The 25,144-nt window shown below is 39.9% G+C and overlaps 1 protein-coding gene across 15 annotated transcripts in view; it reads right to left on the bottom strand.

The window, feature by feature from the left end:
• The window catches only part of EPB41 (erythrocyte membrane protein band 4.1), a 196,468-nt gene that overhangs the window by 7,453 nt on the left and 163,871 nt on the right, over nucleotides 1-25,144 (bottom strand). For 9 of the 15 annotated variants that reach the window (XM_057540425.1, XM_057540433.1, XM_057540448.1 and 6 more), the window contains 2 exons: nucleotides 16,317-16,445; nucleotides 3,130-3,231 (listed from right to left, as the gene is read on the bottom strand). In XM_057540425.1, the coding sequence (XP_057396408.1) occupies nucleotides 3,130-3,231; nucleotides 16,317-16,445 (231 nt within the window). Of the gene's footprint in view, nucleotides 1-3,129; nucleotides 3,232-16,316; nucleotides 16,446-17,663; nucleotides 18,114-25,144 lie in introns of all 15 variants that reach the window. The other 6 variants (XM_057540414.1, XM_007170546.3, XM_007170548.3 and 3 more) reach the window with 1 other exon arrangement.

Here is a 25,144-nt window from a genome sequence, read left to right as displayed (position 1 = left end):
TAAAGTCCCCTACTATTATTGTGTTACTGTCTATTTCCACTTTCCTGGTTGTTAGCATTTGCCTTATGTATTGAGGTGCTCCTATGTTGGGTGCATAAACATTTATAATTGTTATATCATCTTCTTGGATTGATCTCTTGATCATTATGCAGTGTCCTTCCTTATCTCTTGCAACAGTCTTTATTTTAATGTCTATTTTATCTGATACAAGTATTGATACTCCATTGATTTCCATTTGCATGGAATATCTTTTTCCATCTCCTAATTTTCAGTCTGTATGTGTCCCTAGGTCTGAAGTGTGTGTCTTGTAGACAGCATATATATGGGTCTTGTTTCTGTATCCATTCAGCCAGTCTGTGTCTTTTGGGTGGGGCATTTAATCCATTTACATTTAAGGTTATTTATTTAAGGTTATTATCGATATGTATGTTCCTATTACCATTTTCTTTTTTTTTTAATTAATTAATTAATTTATTTTTGGCTGCGTTGGGTCTTCATTGCTGCACACAGGGTTTCTCTAGTTGTGTCGACGGGCTTCTCATTGCGGTGGCTTCTCTTGTTGCGGAGCATGGGTCCTAGGTGTGCAGCCTTCAGTAGTTGTGGTGTGTGGGCTCAGTAGCTGTGGCTCGCAGGCCCTAGAGTGCAGGCTCAGTAGTTGTGGCGCACGGGCTTAGTTGCTCTGCGGCATGTGGTATCTTCCCAGACCAGGGCTCGAACCTGCGTCCCCTGCATTGGCAGGCGGATTCTTAACCACTGCACCACCAGGGAAGCCCCCTATTACCATTTTCTTAATTGTTTTGGGTTTGTTTTTGTGGGTCTTTTTCTTCTCTTGTGTTTCCCGCCTAGAGAAGTTTCTTTAGCATTTGTTGTAAAGCTGGTTTGGTGGTGCTGAATTCTCTTAGCTTTTGCTTGTCTGAAAGGCTTTTGATTTCTCCCTTGAATCTGAATGAGATACTCGCTGGGTAGAGTAATCTTGGTTGTAGGTTTTTCTCTTTCATCACTTTAAGTATGTCCTGCCACTCCCTTCTGGCCTGCAGAGTTTCTGCTGAAAAATCAGCTGATAACCTTATGGGGATTCCTTTGTAGGTTATTTTTTGTTTTTCCCTTGCTGCTTTTAATATTTTTTCTTTGAATTTAATTTTTGTTAGTTTGATTAATATGTGTCTTGGGGTGTTTCTCCTAGGGTTTATCCTGTATGGGACTCTCTGTGCTTCCCGGATTTGGGTGACAATTTCCTTTCCTATGTTAGGGAAGTTTTCCACTATAATCTCTTGAAATATTTTCTCAGACCCTTTCTATTTCTCTTCTTCTTCTGGGACCCTATAATTTGAATGTTGGTGCATTTAGTGTCTCTGAGACTGTCTTCAATTCTTTTCATTCTTTTTTCTTTATTCTGCTCCTTGGCAGTTATTTCCACCATTCTGTCTTCCAGCTCACTTATTCATTCTTCTGCCTCAGTTATTGTGTTATTGATTCCTTCTAGTGTATTTTTCATTTCAGTTATTGTGTTGTTCATCTCTGTTTGTTTGTTCTTTAGTTCTTCTAGATCTTTGTTAAACATTCTTGCATTGTCTCAATCCGTGCCTCCATTCTATTTCCGACATTCTGGATCATCTTTACTATCATTACTCTGAATTCTTTTTCAGGTAGATTGTCTATTTCCTCTTCATTTATTTGGTCTTGTAGGTTTTTACCTTGCTCCTTCATCTGTGACATATTTTTTTGCCATCTCATTTTTTATTTTCTTTTTTTTATGAGTGGGATTGTATTCCCGTCTTACTGGTTGTTTGGACGGAGGCTTCCAACACTGGAGTTTGTAGGCTGTTGGGTAGAGCTGGGTCTTGGTGCTGAGATGAGGACCTCTGGGAGATCTCATTCTGATGAATGTTCCCTGGGGTCTGAGGCTCTCTGTTAGTCTGGTAGTTTGGACTCAGAGCTCCCACCGCAGGAACTTCAGCCCAACCCCTGGCTCGTGAACCAAGATCTCGCAAGCTCATGCCGGGTGGCAAAAAAAAAAAAAAAAAAAAGGAGAACAATAACAAAGTAAAAAATAAAATTAGATTAGGAAACTAACAGATATGTTAGAAAAAAAATAAAAATAAAAATATAGATGAAACAACAACCAGAAGGTAAAACAGAGCCACAATAGTAAAAAAGAGGAGAAAAAAAAAAAGTGGAAAAGGCCTTGGCTGTGGAGGGCGGGGCCTAAGCAGGGGTGAGGTTTGGGTGGTGGGCGGGGCCTATGCTTAGGACCCACAGGGCTGGAAAAGGCCCTGGCAGGGGAAGGGGTGGTGGGGCCTAGGCTCAACAGAACAGAAGGGACCCAGTGCCCCCTGCCTCCTGCCTCTGGTCTCAGAGGGCAGGGGACCCCCCCCACCCCCACCCCAGCTTCCTGGGCTCGAGTGGGCGGGGCAAACGCCCTTCGCTCCTTCAGTCCTGGAGGGCCCCTCCCGCCTGACTCTCCTGTTCTCTCCTGTCCTCCCTCCTATGCCCCCAGGACCAACCCAGCCCAGAGGGGACCTCTGAGGGCGTAGGACCTGCCCGAGAGCCGGGCAGACTTCCCCGGCCCATTGGGCAGGGGAAACGCTGGGCATGCTCCCCCCTTACCTGAGCCCCCGAGGGTCCCTCCAGGCGTGGGAACCCCTCCCCCTTCTCAGCCACCCCTCAGGGGCTCCGGTCCTGTCCAGCCTCCACTTCTCCTCCCCCCTCAGTCCCCCCACATCCTACCGGTTCACTTGGGGGTTCTTCCCATCTCCTTGGGCATCAGGGTCCCGCACCAGCATTCGGCAGGCGCCCTAGTTGTGGGGAGACGCGAACTCTGCAACTGACTTTTTAGGCTGACCTCCACAGCCAGATAGGGGGCTCACTGACCAGGGAGACAGACGAATGTGTAAAGAGAACAACCACATGTGACTTTAATGAGACCACGAAGTAGGCAGGGATGCTCAGGGTCTCCCTGGGTTTATTGCTGGGGAAAGCAGCAGGGCCTTTCCACCCCGGACACTGGGAATAATTTGGCTCAGTAAGAAAGAAGCTGAAAACCCTTGCTTATGGACCGGGGTTCTTGCAGAGAGGCAGCAAGCTTGGCATGCCACTGGATTTCAGAAGGAATTTCTAGCTGTCTGTTACCTTGGTAATTTGAGTTGTGGTGGTGCTGCTGGTGGTCTCAGATGTGATGGTCTGAGCTGTCAGCAAGACTCCTGGGTCCAAGTCCCCGTTGCTGTCATCAGTCTGCAGAAGGAGACACAACTCATCACCATGCCTGTCAGGAAACCTCATGGGCAAATGTTGTAGATGCAGCTTTGCTCTGCAGCTGCACGTTCTAAAGCAAAAACCCAATTCCCTTACAGTGATCTCTTAATTAATAAATAAAATTAATCCCCTGGGAACAAAGCTCCTTCTAAAATAGTTGGACAAGTCCAGTTTCCCCAGCATTGGGTCAGTGACAGGAGTGGATGAGAAAAAGGAGGCAGGAGTGTAACCACAGGTTCAACAAGAGTGACAATAACTATGCACATGTATACAGCATTTTATAGCTCACAAACGGCTTTCAAAACTTTATCTTTTTTGATGCTTACACAAGCCCTATGAATATAAATAAAAAGGCAGAAACTTATTAGCACTCCCAGGTAAGACTCAGGCTCAGAGAAAGTGAATGATTTGCCCAAGGACTCAAAACTAATCCTCTCCACAAACCTGGAGCTCTTTACACACCACCCAAGGCAGGAAGGAAAGGTATAAACTCTTGGTTGCTAAAGCATGGCTAGGTTCTGAATGATAGGACAGAACTTTCCAGAAAGAACAAGGAAAGGTCCTTGCTGGGGTTTAAGGGACCAAGGAATCTCAGGCTATCTTTTATGAAAATCAAGATGGGAGACTGGAGCACATGAGATAGGAAATGTCCTTTTAAGGCAAAGTGGGAGGAAATACATATAATATCTCAATGACATTTCTGACAACAAAACTTTTATTGAAAGGGATCCTCGTCATTATAGGAGGGGTTTAAAAGTATTTAATGCTGGGCTACACAACTAATCTATACAGAGAACAAGGGCTGGGGCTATTTCTTTTTTCTCCAGAGCTCACTGTACTATGACCAAAGTAAATATATTATCATCAGGCTGAGAAATGACATTAGCAAAAAGGAAGAGAGATGGTTGGCAGGAACCAAACTCAGCCTGATGAACAGTTATCAGCAACCATTTGGGCCATTAGCAGACTCAGAGCTGCTGACAACCTCTGACCAAGATGGAAACAAATGAGATGAGGAGGCTGGAGGCTGCCTACAGCTACATGCTTTTCAGATAAAATACCTGGTACTGGTATTGTACACTGACTCAGAGGGGTATTTAGAGAATTGCGATTATTTTCATAAAGAATTCTGCAGCAGGGCTTCCCTGGTGGCGCAGTGGTTGAGAATCTGCCTGCTAATGCAGGGGACACGGGTTCGAGCCCTGGTCTGGGAAGATCCCACGTGCCGCGGAGCAACTAGGCCCGTGAGCCACAACTACTGAGCTTGCGCGTCTGGAGCCTGTGTTCCGCAACAAGAGAGGCCGCGATAGTGAGAGGCTCGCACACCGCAATGAAGAGTGGCCCCCACTTGCCGCAACTGGAGAAAGCCCTCGCACAAGAACTAAGACCCAACACAGCCATAAATAAATAAATAAATAAATAAAATTTAAAAAAATAAAAAGAATTCTGCAGCAAGCAATGTGCTAGGTTACCATCCTTCTCTGCCGCTTTATATAAGTCATTTGCATTATAAGCAGAGGCCTCCAACTTTTTTATGAGCAGGGCCACATTTCATTGAGCCAAAACTTTGAGATACTGTGGGGAGGGCAGAAGGAGGAGAAGAGAATTAGGAAAGAGAAGAGTCCCTGGCTGGATTCACTTCCAGGTAGGAATATGGACAAAACAAAGAGAGGGAACATGATTGTGTCACCTAAGTCTTTCACACACGTCACCCTCATACCAGGCATATTATTGGCTGGTTTACTAACACTTTCTTCAGCCCAGACATATTTATCTACCTTAGATTCAGACTCAACTAACATTTATTGCACTTGTACTATATGCCAAGCACATAATGCAACTGTTACCTCAATCACACCTCTAAGTATCTGAAGTAGGTACTATTATTATACTCACTGTATAGTTAAGAAAAGTGAGGTCCAGAGAGGTTAAATAATTTGCCAAAGGGATTTCCCTGGTGGTCCAGTGGTAAAGAATCCACTTTCTAATTCAGGGGATGCGGGTTCGATCCCTGGTCAGGGAACTAAGACCCCACATGCCACAGGGCAACTAAGCCCGCGCGCCTCAACTAGAGAGCCCGCGTGCAACAAACTACAGAGCCCATGTGCCCTGGAGCCTGCACGCCACAACTAGAGAGAAGCCCATGTGCTGCAACAAAAGATCCAGCGTGCCACAACTAAGACCCGATGCAGCCAAAAAAATAAAAGTAAATTAATTAATTAAATAAAATAAAAAGAAACCTTAAAAAAATAATAATTTGACAAGGTTCTATGCTAATAAGTGCTTGAACTAGGACTGAGGGCAAAGACTTCCTATCTGAAGATTGGGGTTCAGGTCCCAGCTCAGACAGTGGCTGGCTGTGGAACCTTGGGCAAGTCATTCTGACTTTTCTGAGCTTTAGTTTTCTCATTTTTATAACAGGCTACCCTGTAAGATGTGCTCTGCCTCCACTGTAGCACTGCTGTGAAGATCAAAAGAGATTTTAGAAATAAAAGTACATTATAAGTTGTTATTAAGAATTTGTGTGCCAATATATACACAATGGACTATTACTCAACCATAAAAAACAATGAAATAACGCCATTTGTAGCAACATGGACGGATGTAGAGATTATCACACTAAGTGAAGCAAGTCAGACAGAGAAAGACAAATACCATATGATATCGCTTATATGTGGAATCTAAAAAAATGATACAAATGAACTTATTTATAAAACAGAAATAGACTCACAGACATAGAAAACAAACTTATGGTTACCAAAGGGGAAAGGGTTGGGGGGAGGGATAAATTAGGAGTTTGGGATTAAAATATACACACTATTATATATAAAATAACCAACAAGGACTTACTGTATAGCATAGGGAACTATACTAAATATCTTGTAATAACCTATAATGGAAAAGAATCTAAAGAACAGATATATACATGTATGTATAACTGAATCACTTTGTTGTACACCGAAACACAACATTGTAAATCAACTATATTTCAATAACAATTTTTTTAATCCAAAAAAAAAAAAAGAATTTGCGTGCCAAGAGGGCTAAACCTTTTTGAAGAGCTCCTCCTCTACTAAGCCTAAGAATCTATTTTTTTCTACCTACCTCCCACCCCCTTCCTCCTCCTTTTCTGTCTCTGAAGAAGGTGGAAGAGGGAGGAAACATTGTTATGATTTCCAACTTAACACTCGTCCCACATGGTGCCTCTTTTCTTACCAGTGTTTTCTCAAAATGGTACTGTAGCTTTCACAGTTGCTTATAAAGTTAACCATCCCTTTATCCTATGACACAACAGTTCCACTCTTAGGTGTTTACCCAAGATAAGTGAAAACATATGTCCACAGAAAGACTTGCACATGAATGTTTAAAGCAGCTTTATCCATATTTGCCCCCAACTGGAATCAACTCAACTGTCCATCAACAAATGAAAGGATAAACAAATTGCGGTATATTCATACAATGGAATACTACTCAACAATAAAAAACAGTGAACTATGGATTCATATAACATGGATGAATCTGAAAAACATGTTCAGACACAAAAGGGTATGACTATATACTTCCATTTATATGAAGTTCAAGAACAGGTAAAACTAAGCTATAATAACAGAAATCAGAGCAGTGGCTGCCTAGAGGGACAGGGATGGACTGGCAAAGGCTATGAAGAAAGTTTCAGGAGTGATGAAAATGTTCTGAACCCAAATGTGTCTTGGTTACACAGGTAGATACATTCGTCAAAACCAATCAAAAATTGAACTCTTAACATCTGTGCATAGCACTGTATGTAAATGTTACCTCAGGTACACATACATGCACATATATGCAAACAGTAAAACCCTATTCTGGCTCCCCACCTCCTCTCGCCATGTCCCAAAATGTAGGAATTATGGATGGATTTAAAAAAGGTTCTCAGGTTTACTTGTCTGGAAAGATAGTAAAAACACAAGCAGAAATAATTATAGTAAGTAAACAATAACAATAGCAAAAAATTATCTGGTGCTTATTATGTGCCAGGCACTTTTTTCTACAAATTATTTACAGCATACTGCACTGAGCTTTTTCATTTACTAGTTTATCACGTAGATATTCCCATCAGAAGCTTTTAAAAATAACTGTAAAGAATTACCTTAATTGGATGTACTATAATTTATTTAACCTGTTCCCTATTGATGGACATTTAGATTGCTTCGATGGTAGTGACAACCTAATTTGAAACGCACATTGTGAAACTCACATTTTATGTACATTAACTCATTTATTCCTCTCAACAACCCTATGAGATAGAACTATTATTAGCCCCATTTTACAAATGAGGAAACTGAGGCACACAGTGATTCAGTAACTAGACTACACACTAGTCAGTGATGGAGCAGGTTCAAACCCAGGAAATCTAATTCCAAAGTCAATACTTTTCCCCACTATACTCCACCGTCTAGTCAATAAGAAGTAATTTGTATCTTGGCTGACTGTCTTAGAGGTATAACAATATAACATCTACCATTTTGGAATAGCCACTATGTGCCAGGCAAATATTATGTTTATCTCAGTGACCTTAAAAAGGTATTTTTCAGAAGAGAAAGCTAAGGCTCAGAGGTTAAGTGAGTTGCTGAAGGTCATGAAACCAGCAAGTGTTGGAATGAAGATCCAGGTCTCTCTAACTCCAAAGCCCACATGCTTTTTCTTGTACTTCATAATGCCTCTGTATTTCTCTTACATGCTAGGATATTTAAAAATGACTACTTCCTTTCCCCTTTTTGTAGGGGCTATACTCAAACCAAACATGAGCTTCTGTGGTCAGGATGGCCCTAACAACTTTTTTAATAATTTTTTTTTTATAAATTTATTTATTTTTGGCTGTGTTGGGTCTTCGTTTCTGTGCAAGGGCTTTCTCTAGTTGCGGCGAGCGGGGGCCACTCTTCACCGCGGTGCGCAGACCTCTCACTATCGCGGCCTCTCTTGTTGCGGAGCACAGGCTCCAGACGCGCAGGCTCAGTAGTTGTGGCTCACGGGCCTAGTTGCTCCGCGGCATGTGGGATCTTCCCAGACCAGGGCTCGAACCCGTGTCCCCTGCATTGGCAGGCAGATTCTCAACCACTGCGCCACCAGGGAAGCCCAATAATTTATTTTGAACTATTAAAAACATTTTTTTTATATGCACATGTTACAAAATTTTAAATCTTTAAAATGGAGATCAATGAAATGTTGGTCTCCCTCCCACTCCTAACCACAGCTGGCGTCCCAGGCCTCTTCATCCCAGGCCACCACTGGTGGTTTTTTGTTTTTGTTTTTGTTTTTTTAAGTACCCATTCAGAGTTAGTATATTCACATATAAGCCTATTCATACATAGTTGTACATACAACCCTCTTCCCTCCCATAAACAGTAGCATATTATTTATACCATATTGCACTGCATTTTTTCATTTACCGATTTATCACGTAGATTATGCCCATCAGCAGCTTTTTTTAATGGCTGCACAGAATTGCCTTAATTGGATGTACCATAATTTACAAACATGTTCCCTACTGATAGAGAGTTAGGTTGTTTCCATGGTAGTGACAACTTAAAGGGTTCCCTCCCATCTGCAAGTACTTATTTTCTAAACATCCCTGGCTCATTGTGTGCACGATCTTAAAGGAATGTCCCCTGACTTCCTTTGTAGTCCCCTTCACTGCCAAGTCCTGTTCATCCATCACTGTCTCTCCTGACACAGCTCTTTCTTCTTGTTTCCTCAGGCTATACCTCAGTTCTTCACAAGCATCCCCCCAGACCTCCCATAGCTGTATTCCTGTCTCTAGGCAGCCTCTCCTTTAACAGGTGCAGCACACAGCTTTAGGAACCATCTTCCAAAAGCACTGCTTTAATTAGGCCACTTTATCACCACTGCCAGAAAACCTGAAGCAACCTCTCATTATTTACCAAACTCAAATTCTACACTCTACACCACAAGAGAGAGACACGGGAAGCATACTAACGTTAATTGAATGTCTATGAACGCACCAAGCACTTTACAGACATCATTTCACTTCGTCCTCCCTCAAATCTTGCAGTGGTATGTAGTATTATCCCCATTTTACAGGCAGGAAACAGAGGCTTAGGGAGATTAGCGATTTGTTTAAAGTTATCCAGCTAGTACATGGCTGAGCTAGGATACAAATTCTACTTGTCTAATTGCAAAGCACGTGCTTTCAACTGGCAAGTTACACTGCTTCCTAAAGGTGGATATCATCATCCAGTTTATGGTGATGTGAGGATTAACTGAAAGGATTCATGGGAAAACACCCAGCCGGAGCTCCATGTAGCTGCCTCCTTCCCATCATGCAGGCTTCAGCTAAAATGTCACTTTCTCAGAGAGGATTTTCGTGACTATTGTAGCCCCAAAATAGCAACTTTTCATGTTATTCCACATTGTCTAACTCTTGATCCTATTTTAGTTTCTTTATAGCACTTATCACTGTCTAAAATTCATACATTTATGTGTTTTATTGCCTGTCTCTCCTGACTAGAATGTCAGTTCCAGAGCATAGGGCCTGTGTTCACCCTGTACACTGTATTGGCCTAACATATAAATGCTCAACAAATATTTGTTGCAGTAATGAATTAACAGCTCAGTTTATAGAAGGAAAAGTTTCTCTCACTTTTGGCATCTGTGAATAAAAAATAAGAAAAACAACTCAGAGGGCAGACAGCAGAAGCAAGAAGAACTACAGGGCTTCCCTGGTGGCGCAGTGGTTGAGAGTCTGCCTGCTAATGCAGGGGACACGGGTTCGAGCCCTGGTCTGGGAGGATCCCACATGCCGCGGAGCGACTAGGCCCGTGAGCCACAACCACTGGGCCTGCGCGTCTGGAGCCTGTGCTCCGCAACAAGAGAGGCCGCAATAATGAGAGGCCCGTGCACCGCGATGAAGAGTGGCCCCCGCTTGCCGCAACTGGAGGGGGCCCTCGCACGGGAACGAAGACCCAACACAGCCAAAAATAATAAATAAATAAATAAATAAAATTTAAAAAAACACACACACACACACAAAAAAAAGAACTACAATCCTGCAGCCTGTGGAACAAAAACCACATTCACAGAAAGATAGACAAGATGAAAAGGCAGAGGGCTATGTACCAGATGAAGGAACAAGATAAAACCCCAGAAGAACAAATAAATGAAATGGAGATAGGCAATCTTGCAGAAAAAGAATTCAGAATAATGATAGTGAAGATGATCCAGGACCTCAGAAAAAGAATGGAGGCAAAGATCGAGAAGATGCAAGAAATGTTTAACAAAGACCTAGAAGAATTAAAGGACAAACAAACAGAGATGAACAATACAATAACTGAAAGGAAAAATACACTATTAGGAATCAATAGCAGAATAACTGAGGCAGAAGAACGGATAAGTGACCTGGAAGACAGAATGGTGGAATTCACTGCCATGTAACAGAATAAAGAAAAAAGAATGAAAAGAAATGAAGACAGCCTAAGAGACCTCTGGGACAACATTAAACACAACAACATTCTCATTATAGGGGTCCCAGAAGGAGAAGAGAGAGAGAAAGGACCTAAGAAAATATTTGAAGAGATTATAGTCAAAAACTTCCCTAACATGGGAAAGGAAATAGCCACCCAAGTCCAGGAAGTGCAGAGTCCCATACAGGATAAACCCAAGGAGAAACACGCCAAGACACATAGTAATCAAATTGGCAAAAATTAAAGACAAAGAAAAATTATTGAAAGCAGCAAGGGAAAAACGAAAAATAACATACAAGTGAACTCCCATAAGGTTAACAGCTGATTTCTCAGCAGAAACTCTACAAGCCAGAAGGGAGTGGCATGATATACTTAAAGTGATGAAAGGGAAGAACTTACAACCAAGATTACTCTACCCGGCAAGGATCTCATTCAGATTCTATGGAGAAATCAAAAGCTTTACAGACAAGCAAAAGCTAAGAGAATTCAGCACCACCAAACCAGCTGTACAACAAATGCTAAAGGAACTTCTCTAAGAGGGAAACACAAGAGAACAAAAGGACCTACAAAAACAAACCCAAAACAATTAAGAAAATGGTCATAGGAACATACATATAGATAATTACCTTAAACGTGAATGGATTAAAGGCTCCAACCAAAAGACACAGGCTTGCTGAATGGATACAAAAACAAGACCCATATATATGCTGTCTACAAGAGACCCACTTCAGACCTAGGGACACATACAGACTGAAAGTAAGGGGATGGAAAAAGATATTCCATGCAAATGGAAATCAAAAGAAAGCTGGAGTAGCAATACTCATATCAGATAAAAGAGACTTTAAAATAAAGAATGTTACAAGAGACAAGGAAGGACACTACGTAATGATCAAGGGAGCAATCCAAGAAGAAGATATAACAATTATAAATATATATGCACCAAACATAGGAGCACCTCAATACATAAGGCAACTGCTAACAGCTATAAAAGAGGATATCAACAGTAACACAATAATAGTGGAGGACTTTAACACCTCACTTACACCAATGGACAGATCATCCAAAATGAAAATTAATAAGTAAACACAAGCTTTATATGAAACAATAGACGAGATAGATTTAATTGATATTTACAGGACATTCCATCCAAAAATAGCAGATTACACTTTCTTCTCAAGTGCACACGGAACATTCTCCAGGATAGATCACATCCTGGGTCACAAATCAAGCCTCAGTAAATTTAAGAAAATTGAAATCATATCAAACATCTTTTCTGACCACAATGCTATGAGATTAGAAATCAATTACAGGGGAAAAAAACATAAAAAACACAAACACATGGAGGCTAAAAAATACGTTACTAAATAATCAAGAGATCACTGAAGAAATCCAAGAGGAAATCAAAAAATATCTAGAGACAAACGACAATGAAAACACGATGATCCAAAACCTATGGGATGCAGCAAAAGCAGTTTTAAGAGGGAAGTTTATAGCTATACAAGCCTACCTCAAGAAACAAGAAAAATCTCAAATAAACAATCTAACGTTACACCTAAAGGAACTAGAGAAAGAAAAACAAACAAAACCCAAAGTTAGCAGAAGGAAAGAAATCATAAAGATCAGAGCAGAAATAAATGAAATAGAAACAAAGAAAACAATCGTAGAGATCAATAAAACTAAAAGCTGGTTCTTTGAGAAGATAAACAAAATTGATAAACCATTAGCCAGACTCATCAAGAAAAAGAGGGAGAGGACTCAAATCAATAAAATTAGAAATGAAAAAGGAGAAGTTACAACAGACACCGCAGAAATACAAAGCATTCTAAGAGACTACTACAAGCAACTCTATGCCAATAAAATGGACAACTTGGAAGAAATGGACAAATTCTTAGAAAGGTATAACCTTCCCAGACTGAACCAGGAAGAAATAGAAAATAAAAACAGACCAATCACAAGTAATGAAATTGAAACTGTGATTAAAAATCGTCCAACAAACAAAAGTCCAGGACCAGATGGCTTCACAGGTGAATTCTATTAAACATTTAGAGAAGAGCTAACACCCATCCTTCTCAAACTCTTCTAAAAAATTGCAGAGGAAGGAACACTCCCAAACTCATTCTATGAGGCCACCATCACCCTGATACCAAAACCAGACAAAGATACTACAAAAAAAGAAAATTACAGATCAATATCACTGATGCATATAGATGCAAAAGTCCTCAACAAAATACTAGCAAACAGAATCCAACAACACAGTAAAAGGATCATACACCATGATCAAGTGGGATTTATCCCAGGGATGCAAGATTCTTCAATATACGCAAATCAATCAATGTGATACACCATAGTAACAAACTGAAGAATTAAAATCATATGATCATCTCAATAGATGCGGGAAAAACTTCACAAAATTCAACACCGATTTATGATAAAAACTCTCCAGAAAGTGGGCATAGGGGGAACCTACTTCAACATAATAAAGACCATATACGCAAACCCACAGCAAACATCATTCTCAATGGTGAAAAACTGAAAGCATTTCCTTTAAGATCAGGAACAAGACAAGGATGTCCACTCTCACCACTATTATTCAACATAGTTTTGGAAGTCCTACCACGGCAATCAGAGAAGAAAAAGAAATAAAAGGAATACAAATTGGAAAAGAAGAAGTAAAACTGTCACTGTTTGCAAGAATCCTAAAGATGCCACCAGAAAACTACTAGAGCTAATCAATGAATTTGGTAACTTTGCAAGATACAAAATTAATGCACAGAAATCTCTTGCATTCCTATACATTAATGATGAAAAATCTGAAAGAGAAATTAAGGAAACACTCCCATTTACCACTGCAACAAAAAGAATAAAATACCTAGGAATAAACCTACCTAGGGAGACAAAAGACCTCTATGCAGAAAACTATAAGACACTGATGAAAGAAAGTAAACATGATACCAACAGATGGAGAGATATACCATGTTCTTGGATTGGAAGAATCAATATTAAGAAAATGACTATACTACCCAAAGCAATCTACAGATTCAATGCAATACCTATCAAATTACCAATGGCATTTTTTACAGAACTAGAACAAAAAATCTTAAAATTTGTATGGAGACACAAAAGACCCTGAATAGCCCAAGCAGTGTGGAGGGAAAAAAATGGAGCTGGAGGAATCAGACTCCCTGACTTCAGACTATACTACAAAGCTACAGTAATCAAGACAATATGGTACTGGCACAGTATAAAAACAGAAATATAGATCAATGGACCAGGATAGAAAGCCCAGAGATAAACCCACACACCTATGGACAACTAATCTATGACAAAGGAGGCAAGGATATACAGTGGAGAAAAGACAGTCTCTTCAATAAGTGGTGCTGGGAAACTGGACAGCTACATGTAAAAGAATGAAATTAGAACACTCCCTAACACCATACACAAAAATAAACTCAAAATGGATTAGAGACCTAAATGTAAGACTGGACACTATCAAACTCTTAGAGGAAAACATAGGCAGAACACTCTTTGACATAAATCACAGCAAGATATTTTTTGATACACCTCCTAGGGTAATGGAAATAAAAACAAAAATAAACAAATGGGACCTAATGAAACTTAAAAACTTTTGCACAGCAAAGGAAACCATAAACAAGACAAAAAGACAACCCTCAGAATGGGAGAAAATATTTGCAAATGAATCATCGGACAAAGGATTAATCTCCAAAATATATAAACAGCTCATGCAGCTCAATATTAAAAAAACAAACAACCCAATCCAAAAATGGGCAGAAGACCTAAATAGACATTTCTCCAAAGAAGACATACAGATGGCCAAGAAGCACATGAAAACATGCTCAACATCACTAATTATTAGAGAAATGCAAATCAAAACTACAATGAGGTATCACCTCACACCAGTTAGAATGGCCATCATCAGAAAACCTACAAACAACAAATGCTGGAGAGGGTGTGGAGAAAAGGGAACCCTCTTGCACTATTGGTGGGAATGTAAATTGATACAGCCACTATGGAGAACGGTATGGAGGTTCCTTAAAGAACTAAATATAGAATTACCATATGACCCAGCAATCCCACTACTGGGCATATACTCAGAGAAAACCATAATTCAAAAAGACACATGCACCCCAATGTTCATTGCAGCACTATTTACAATAGGAAGGTCATGGAAGCAACCTAAGAGTCCATCGACAGATGAATGGATAAAGAAGATGTTGTACATATATACAATGGAATATTACTCAGCCATAAAAAGGAACGAAATTGGGTCATTTGTTGAGACATGGATGAATCTAGAGACTGTCATACAGAGTGAAATAAGTCAGAAAGAGAAAAACAAATATCGTATATTAATGCATATATGTGGAACCTAGAAAATGGTACAGATGAACCAGTTTGCAGAGCAGAAATTTAGACACAGAAGTAGAGAAAAAAATGTATGGACACCAAAGGGGGAAAGCAGCACGGGGTGGGGGTTGTGGTGTGATGAATTGGGAGATTGGGGTTGACATGTATAGACCGATGTGTATAAAATGGATGACTAATAAGAAAAAAAAAAAAAAAAAAAAAAAATATATATATATATATATAAAAAGAAAAACAACTCAACACAAGCAACCGAGCTTATTCAAATTACTAACAATGAAGGAGAAATATTACTAAAAGTAGGAAGTAAACAACAATTTTAAGCACTAAATTCTTACATGATCTTAAATATAATTGTAATAAATTGATTATAATTATTATAGCCGTTTCTTATTTACACTTTCAGGTGTGGTGCTCAAGTTGATTCCATACAGCACTGTATTTTATATAAGCTTTACAACAGAATCATGAAGTAGATACTAACATCATGTGGGTGGAGGTGGGGTGTGGGGGCATCAGGGCTCACAGACGTTCAACCACTTGTTTAAGTTAGCAAATGAAGAAGGTGGGACCTGGGGCTTCCCTGGTGGCACAGTGGTTAAGAATCCACCTGCCAATGCAGGGGACATGGGTTCGAGCCCTGCTCCGGGAAGATCCCACATGCCGCGGAGCAACTAAGCCCGTGCACCACAACTACTGAGCCTGCACTGCAGAGCCCGCGAGCCACAACTACTGAGCCCACATGCCACAGCTACTGAAGCCCACACGCCTAGAGCTCGTGCTCTGCAACGAGAGAGGCCGCCACAATGAGAGGTCCACGCACTGCGGCGAGGAGGGGCCCCTGTTCGCCACAACTATAGAGGGCCCACGCACAGTAATGAAGACCCAACGCAGCCAAAAATAAATAAATAAATAAATTAATTTAATTTTTTAAAAAGCTGGGACCTGAACTCAGATTTGTTTGACCCAAAGCCCATGTTATCAACCATTACACTAGACTGACTTCCCTAACTGAATTGGGTGGATATAAGCAATCAGATCCAAGATAATGTTGCTTTTGAAAAAGTATTTTGGGACATCTTGAGATCAGTAATCTCTTCTGAAAAGAATTGCCCCAGAAAAGCCTAGCATTATTTGCAGCAAGTGATTAGCAACCCTGTGAAGAAAGGATATTTATCATGTTTACTGTAGTCTTTGGTTCTGAAACATCAAACTGTGTCCTACCTGGGCAGCCTCATAAGTGATGGTCTTGGTCTCGGTGTGGACTATAGGGACGTCTTTGGTTGGAATTTCACTTTTCACAGCATTGGCAGTGTCTGAGATGGTGACAGTCTGAGTCTTCACCAGGGGAGGCTGTGAAGCAGTAAAGAAACAGAGTTACCGGAGTCTTCTGAAGGCTGTGGAGAACTAAACTTCTGACATTGAGCTGATCAAAGTGATTGCTGTAATCAAGCAAAGGGCTAGCTCAATCTCTGCCCAAGACTTGGACACTATTCCAAAGTAGCCCTGACAAGGTGTCAAATCATGAAAGATATTAAAGAACAGCATTACTATAATCACTTTCATATGCTTAATGGAAAATTATGATATCAGACAGTTACGATTGGTGATATAAAACACTTCAGACTGACCTTCAGAATTTTAATATAAAACTACTTGCCAAATAGCACTCACTTTTGTTTGTCCTTGTGACTGTACCATTAAAATTAAGAAAATCAGCCACATTTCCTCCCCTAAGTACAAATGGTACATGAAGTAGCGGTGGCATTGGAACACATTCCCCTGGAATTCATTAACTTCTTTCAAATCAATGTCAGACATTCACTTTGGAGTTATTGAAAAGAAACAGTATTTGGAAAACTGGAGAGAAAATAATCAGTTCTACCACCACCTGGTGATTAATCTCAGAATTTCAGAGGAATGAACATTAGCGAAATATCAAAGGTTTTTTGTCCATCAGCTCACCTTCCCCTAGACTATAAATCACCCTAAAACTACCATTTGATTGTGGTAAAGTTAAGTGGCCATCCACCTTAGCATAGGAGATTAGTACCTATAATCATGGAAGCTCCCGTGAGTGGGGTCAGTGGGAGTGGTGGGCTGTGCTTTGTGGCTGCAATACAGAAAAAATTATTTGGGGCCTGACTCCTTATTTAAAAAGTCAGTTACCCCTTGTAATTAAGAGTATTTGAATTTTTTGAGCAGGGTCTCAGAACACTGAGGGCTCCTCATCACAGAAGTCTCAGAAATTCACCTCTTTACACAGCCCATACTTGAGCAAGGAAAAGAGGAACATACTTACACCAGCTTCATAAAGATAAACAGCTGGAGTTTACCCCCAAGAGTTTTGTTAAGTCAACAGGGGAGAAAGCATTTCTAGCCTTGGTGTTAGTGACTCTGAATAAATTTCTTTGTAGTAATCAAGGATTTCAATTTTATTCTGTGATTTTGAAAAAAAGCCAAGAGGCTACTACCCTCACCACTGCCACCACCACCACCTCCTCCACAGAATAGATTCTGGCCCTCTCCCAAAGTGAGTCATTAGATCTGCACGACTGAATCAGTTACTACCTGGAAACTTCGAATGAGGGTGGGGAACTGGTTACCCACACGAGAGTCAAGAAATGATCCATTTTGCTCTCCAACAGGCTCTCCTGGTATAACATGTTCTTCACTACTCTCTGCTTTTTTTTCAGCAAGTTGCAGCTGAGAGGAAGCTGGCGATATTGAGGACTTTAAGGCACTGGCCTGTTCCTCCACTCCTACACATTCCCCACTTGGACCTCTCGACATTTCCTCAATATCAAGATAGCCAGCTGCCCCCTGCTCCTTCTCTTCTGTCTCCTTGCTGCTTATGGAGAGGAAGCCAAAGCCAAAGTTTTGTGGAGACTCCAACGGGGTAGTCATTTGGCTCTTACTAGGAACTACTGAATGCTTGGGGCCCTCCCATTCAGAGTCAGGGTTGGTGAACGGCCCCTTGGTCATGGCAGCCACCTCCTCTGTGCGAATGCCATTTATATTCTACAAACGAATGAACACATACAAAAGCAAGAAGATTAGGAATACGTGGGGAATACAGTGAACTCTGAGAATCAACAACGATTTCTAAGAGGCTTCAAAAATATTAACACTAATAGAAACCAAGAATCTTAACTCCTGAGGTGGTCAAAAGGAAGAATTACTGTTCACAAAACATGTCAGCAGCTTAAATGATTCCAACCTCATTTTGGTCATATTTCTACAACATGGTTGAGAAATGATTTCGATGTGCTTCACATAGTACCAAGCACTTCGTATTACTATGGTCTTCTCTGTATAACACATACTCTTCATACTTAGAGGAGTCACTATTCCTAAATACCTAACTCATTACTATGCACATGACACAATGCAATTTATGAGTCAATAAAACATATGCTTGAGGAGTCTGGTCAGATTGAAAAATATTCCACATATCTCCAAGCCATAAGTATCATCATGCTGGCCCATAATGGAGAAGCTAAAATCTAGACTTTGGTTGGCAGAGATATGGAAATTGAGTACATCCAGCACAGACTTAATCCGATCATGGTCAAAGAATTAACTATAATATCAAAAATAGTGAAACATTTCTTTGTAAACAGAATAAACGCGACTGAGCAGCTGAGAGGTATTTCTCCACAGATGAATGACATATCTCCAACCCCTAAGAGAAATAAATCCTGGAAACACAGAGTTCCCTCCTGGGCTAAATGCCTCACATCACAGGGAAAATAGATCTAAAATAAGAACTTTCAAGAGAATGTGGATGAGAAGATAACATCACAGTAGACCTACTCCTAAAGTTTAAAGAAAGGTGCTGTGGGTGGAAGAAAAGTAGGAATTCACACTATTAGGAAAAGAATATGAACCATTTGAGAAATGAACAATCTAACAGAAGGCAAATGTCAGGAAAATCTGCATGTGCTCACCAGAGAGCTGTACATAAGCCACTTAGGTCTGAAATTTTGGTAAGATCAATTTACCATATTACATGCATGCCATAAAGGAACTTAACAGAAAAGGACTCTTTTAAAAAGGTGTTCCTGGAGTAGATGACGTACACTTGGAGCAGCTTACACATTTTAGTGCTCAAATCACACTACACGTATTATACTTCTTAAAAAATCACTGCTGTTCCTTAAGTTGTAAACCAGCCTACATTTTGATGAGTATAAACCAGTGGCCAAGAAGGGTAAGAAAAGATGCACTGCACTCAAGAACTCCAGGCCAACCTTACTTCTAGAAACAGTCAACTCAAGAGCATCTCAAAGTGGTACAAGTTGAACTCACATTAGGCAGGTCTTTCACTGACTGATCATGAATATTACTTAGGACATGAAAAGGTAGAACTGAGAGATGACAAGAGAAACTGTCTCTGTCTGCAGATGTATCAGAGATACATAAACTACTCTTGCTAAGGGTATATGAATTTCCTCATGTTTAAAATGAGAGTAATACTTGGTTTGGCTCACAGCGTTCTGAAGATCAAATACAATAATATATATGAAAGCATGTAAATTCTGTAATTGTCAATTACCATGTAGATTCACTTAATTCAATCAACATTACCTGAGCACCTATAATAGGCTAGGGCCTGGAGGACACTAGAAAGAGTTTGTTGTTATGTTATTAACACACTGTACTACTTTCTAGGGCATTTATCTCACCATTTCTTTTGAGTCAGACAAGCTGTTATGGAGCTGCCCAAAAATAGACCAGCTGGTAATAAACAAACAGGCTTTCTCAAATTGCTATATGCTAGCTCTAGCATTGTGAATAGCATATCCCCACCCACTCACATGGAGAGGTACTTCATGGCTTCTCCAAATAATTTTGTCACAACTGAGAAGGCTGATTAATAACCAGGAAAATACATAAGATAATCAAGTAAGAGCCAATTTTATACCAGTCTGCTCAAGTGATAAGTAGTGGTCTGTCATCAAGAAGCCATTTGTGAATTAAACGTTGCTTAGGCCAGCACCACCTGGCCCAAAGTTGCCTACTGCTGAGTAAAGTTAGATAGATCAATCATTTTTTTCAAAGCAGGAATAGAGGAGACCAAGGGTAAAAGCTGTAGCCACAGTAATATCAATTCAGCAAATATTTACTGATCACCTAATATCTATTAGTCACTGGAAATGAAAGGAAAACTGATAACAGTTGGGTTGGATTACCACTTAGAGCACTCTCACATATGGTCAAATCAGCCGCTCCAGTTGGCTCTGTTGTCCAGATCTCTTGGACAACACAGCCAACTACTTACTGGACACTCTCCCAGGCATATGGAACACAATATGCCCCAAACTAAACTCATCTATTCCACTTTAATATCTCCCTTATCTGTCTACTCTTCTCTTATTCCCGCACTTACTATCTTCATTCAGGCTCTAATAATGCCTCACCCCACTTACTACTAATGCCCTAAACCATTTTTCTTCTTTTCTTTCTTCCTTCCTTCTTTCTCATCTCAAACCTTCCCTGAACACATCCTCTATTCTGTCGTGAAAATATTTATTTCTAAAATGAAACACTGAAAATTCCATTTTTCTGGTTAAAATCCTTCAGTGGTTCTTCATTGCCTTCCGGATAAAGTTCAGGTCCTTTATTAAGACATAGAAAATACTTTAAAATATGACTCCTACCTCTCTCTCCAGCTTCACCTTGCTGTAACTCCACATACATCCTTCTCTCCATTAATTCAAGACAATTTGCAGTTCCTAGAACAGAGCATGCTTTCTTTTGCCTCCGTGCCTTTGTCAATATCGTATTGTTCCTTCTGCCTGCAAGTCCATACTCAGCTCAGGTCAGTTCTTCTGGAAGTTTCCCCCGGCTGCCTAAAGTATATTTAGATACCATGCCTCTTTTGTTCCCGTTGTACCCTGTCATTATTGGTTTACTCATCTGTCATTTCCATTAGACTTGGAAGAACTTGCTATGTTTCTTAGCTCTGTTATCTCTCTTGCACAGTTTTTGGCACGTAATAGATGTTCAGTAAAAACTTGTTGAAATTATACCAAATAAATCCAGGAGCCCTAAGAACTGCTTTGCCTTGTGCTATTCAAAAACTAAAAAGGCTTGGGACTTCCCTAGTGGCGCAGTGGTTAAGAATCCGCCTGCCAACGTAGGGGACAGGGGTTTGAGCCCTGGTACGGGAAGATCCCACATGCTGCACAACAACTAAGCCCGTGTGCCACAACAACTGAGCCTGCGCTCTAGAGTCCGTGAGCCACAACTACCGAGCCCGCGTGCCACAACTACTGAAGCCTGCGTGCCTAGAGCCCATGCTCCGCAACAAGAGAAGACATCGCAATGAGAAGCCCACGCACTGCAATGAAGAGTTAGCCCCCGCTCGCTGCAACTAGAGAAAGCCCGCACGCATCAACGAAGACCTAAGGCAGCCAAAAATAAAAAATTAATTAATTAATTTAATTAATTAAAAAAAAAACCAGAGATGCTCTTTCAAAAAACAAAAAAACTGAAAAGGCTTGTTTACAAAGAACATAAGAAGTGGCCCACTTGACCAGACCAGCATTCTGGTCCAGCATTCTATCTCCTACATCAGGAAAATAAGAGAAAAACTAACATTATTGCATGTTCACCGTGTGACAGTCACTCTAACATGTTTTCTCATTTAATTTTTCACAACCTCACTATGAGGTAGTCACTATCTCTATTTTATAGATGAAGAAACAGAGAGGATAAGCAAGTCAGAGCTAGGAAGTGATGGAACCAAGGTTTAAAGGTCAGTGTTTGATTCTAAGCCCATTTCTTCCCATGGCAACAGAAAGTATCTCAAGTAGGCCCAAAGGACATGTCCTATTATGTTCAAAAGAATATACACTAAACCTGACTATTCTTTTGGGAAGCACAAAGTTGTCCAAAGTCCTCTTAGCAGAGTCTGGTTTTAGTGGCCGACACTATACTTTGAAATATAAGGAGAAGGCTAGAAAGCCAGAAGAAAAGATTGGGTCAAAAAGAAGATCTAAAATCCCCATGACATAAGACACCCACAATTTGGCATCTAACACGAGTGAGGAATTTTAACTGACAGTGTTGTGCCTTTGGCTATGACCATCAGCATGGACCACTGGATTATATAAGATGCTGCACAGCTGCATATACCAAATTGGTCTGGAAAATTTAAAGAGATCTTCTCAAGGATATGAATAAACATATGACTGCGTCTGCACCACCCACAGTGACAGATAAAATTGAGATCTGATGTGCTGCTTGTCTGGCCTGATGCAGGATCTATAAGAAGGATGCTACAATAGAAAGACCAGTTGCCTGTATAAAGTACCACAAGGCTGTCTAGTTGGTTTCAAGAATATGAGAAGGGGGACTTCCCTGGTGGCGTAGTGGTTAAGAATCTGCCTGCCAATTCAGGGGACACGGGTTCGATTCCTGGTCTGGGAAGATCCCACATGCTGCGGGGCAACTAAGCCCGTGTGCCACAACTACTGAGCCTGTGCTCTAGAGCCCGTGAGCCACAACTACTGAGCCCATGTGCCACAGCTACTGAAGCCCGCACGCTCTAGGGCCCCTGCTCCGCAACAAAGAGAAGCCACTGCAATGAGAAGCCTGTGCACCGCAACAAAAGAGTAGCCCCCGCTTGCCACAACTAGAGAAAGCCTGCGCTCAGCAACGAAGACCCAAGGCAGCCAAAAATTAATTAATTAATTAATTTTTTAATAAAAGGATATGAGAAGGAAGAATGTTAGATCAATATTTAAGTGAGCAGGAACATTATTTGATTGAAAATTCTCAATTTTACTTAAAAAGTCAATGGTTCCTGCTAAGTATGATAATTCAGAAATCAAGAGATTTTTTTTTTCCCCTAAAGGCTTTCTCTTGAAAATGACTTATTCGAACGGATTATGTCACAGGAACATCAAACCCTGAGTATGTATGTGACTTTGTGAGTTATAAATAACCTCTCCCTTGACTTAGGGATTACAGATATCATTAAGAGCAGGATATGGGTGTTTTATAGGTATTTTGCTGCTACTCCATTAAATGCAATCCAGAGTCTTTCGTTTTAGGTTATTTTTGAAGGAAGGGATTTATATATTTGAAGAGACTATTGAGAGAAGTACAGTTATACTGACAAGACTCTCTTATCCTATAAGCAACACAATAAAAATAAATCCTGAAAATCTTTCTAAAATTTTGCTACATAAGCAAGAGCCATATAACTTTTTTTCTGGAGGGCCTATGTGGTAATTTTCCCCACACACATTTTGTCCTTGTTCCTTGCTTAATGAAGTCCAATTTTACCTTTAGATGGCAATAGGAAAACAATTCCTTTCTCTGTCAAAAAAAAAAAAGAAAAGGAACCTGCTATTGTCTCATTTTATCTTCCTATACATTAAAATCCTGGGTAGGCAGTTAAGGACCAAATGAAGAACAGCAGCTCTTTCCCTGCCAACCTTGTCATATGATTTCAGGGACATACTTTCATTTCAGGACCATGATTAGATTGTTGGAATAAGGGAAGAAGGCAAAAATGCTAACTTCAAAGACTAAATCCCCCTCTTAATAATATGCTATGTTTTATTTCTTATCAATTTAAAAATTATATTTTCCAATGTGTGTAATTATATACATGAAAAAGACGTCAAGGTATACTAAAATATCAGTAGGGGTAGGATTGCAAATAATTTAATTTCTTTCTTCGTGTTTTTCTGTATTTCCCAAACTTTTTAAAATGAATATGCATTACCTTTGTAATAAAAATGCTATTAAATAATTTTTCTTATGTAGGCTTTTACACTGGTTTCATAATGAAGTGATCTGTAAAACCCGAAGAGTCTGGTAAACAATTTATGAAGGAAGTGCTGATAAATCCTTAATATCCTCCAAGCCTTTGAAAACAGTTAAAAATAAACCTTAATGGCTTCCTAAATGAAAAAGTAGTTAATGGAAAGAATGATAAGAAATGTCAGTAACTGGTAAATAGTATAAAAATTCTCTTTTATATGGAGAATATAATACAAAACTGTAGTAATTTAGTGAGTGGATTTTGAAAGTCAAAGTCAAGGATGATGGACAATCTATCTGAGTGGAGAAGAAATAGCTCAAATTTAAGGTGTAGCTTCGTTACATTTTGTTTAATGCTTTCTGATTTAGAAATGGCAGGGATATTCTCAGGAATATGACTAAAAATATGGTTGTATCTGTGAGTTGTCACAGTTTCTGTGAATTTCTTATTAGACATCTGCCTCTGAAACAGTAAAGACACTTAAGGAAACTTATCACTCTCTTGCCAAAGTCATGATAGCAACTGGGAATATAAAATATTAAAGTATCCAAGACCTGATTTGAACATTAACTCTAGATTAGTGATATAGACTATAGATAAACACTATCATACTTCACACCAGAAGGCTTTATATTTCTTGTGTGTGTGTGGTTTTTTGTTTGTTTGTTTTGTTTTGTTTTGGCTGAGTGCCCTACACCTCAGGCTGAGACCTTCTTTTACTGAAATTAAGTATAAGACAGCAGAATGAAATGACCAAATTCAATAAATAGTTGTTTAATTGCCACCTCAGAAGAGAATCCTCTTTTAGGTGCTTTTGAGATAAATAAAAGAAGGCAGTGAACCATTTTCCAGGGTACTTAGATTTAGCTGAATGAAGGTATTAACAATGATATGTACAGATAGCAGTTAAATATGTCTGCATAATAAACTCAGGGCTGTGTGGTGGTTGGGCAATGGTGGAACCCTGGGGAGAAAGCAAACTTTTATCAGAGCTGGTCAGTAAGCTTAATTACAATGTCTTGTTATTTTTTGTGCCTTCTCACATATTATAACATTACACTAAACTCTGAAATGAGCCAGTCAACAATGTTACTGAGTCCACCATTAGCAGAATTAGACAGCTGACAGAACAATTTTAAAAGAAGGAAGAAAATACAGTGATATCAGTTACAAAGCTAACTTCTAATGAGAGTCTTGGAATCCATATATGTTTAATATTAAGTTTTCAGAAAAATCCTTTTCCTTCATATTCTACTCAGTATTTTCAAAG

This window comes from Balaenoptera acutorostrata, chromosome 1 (assembly GCF_949987535.1).
Source record: "Balaenoptera acutorostrata chromosome 1, mBalAcu1.1, whole genome shotgun sequence".
Classification (NCBI taxonomy): Eukaryota; Metazoa; Chordata; class Mammalia; order Artiodactyla; family Balaenopteridae; genus Balaenoptera; species Balaenoptera acutorostrata.
The sequence above is the reverse complement of the archived record's forward strand: the minus strand, read 5'-3'. Positions and strand labels throughout refer to the sequence as shown.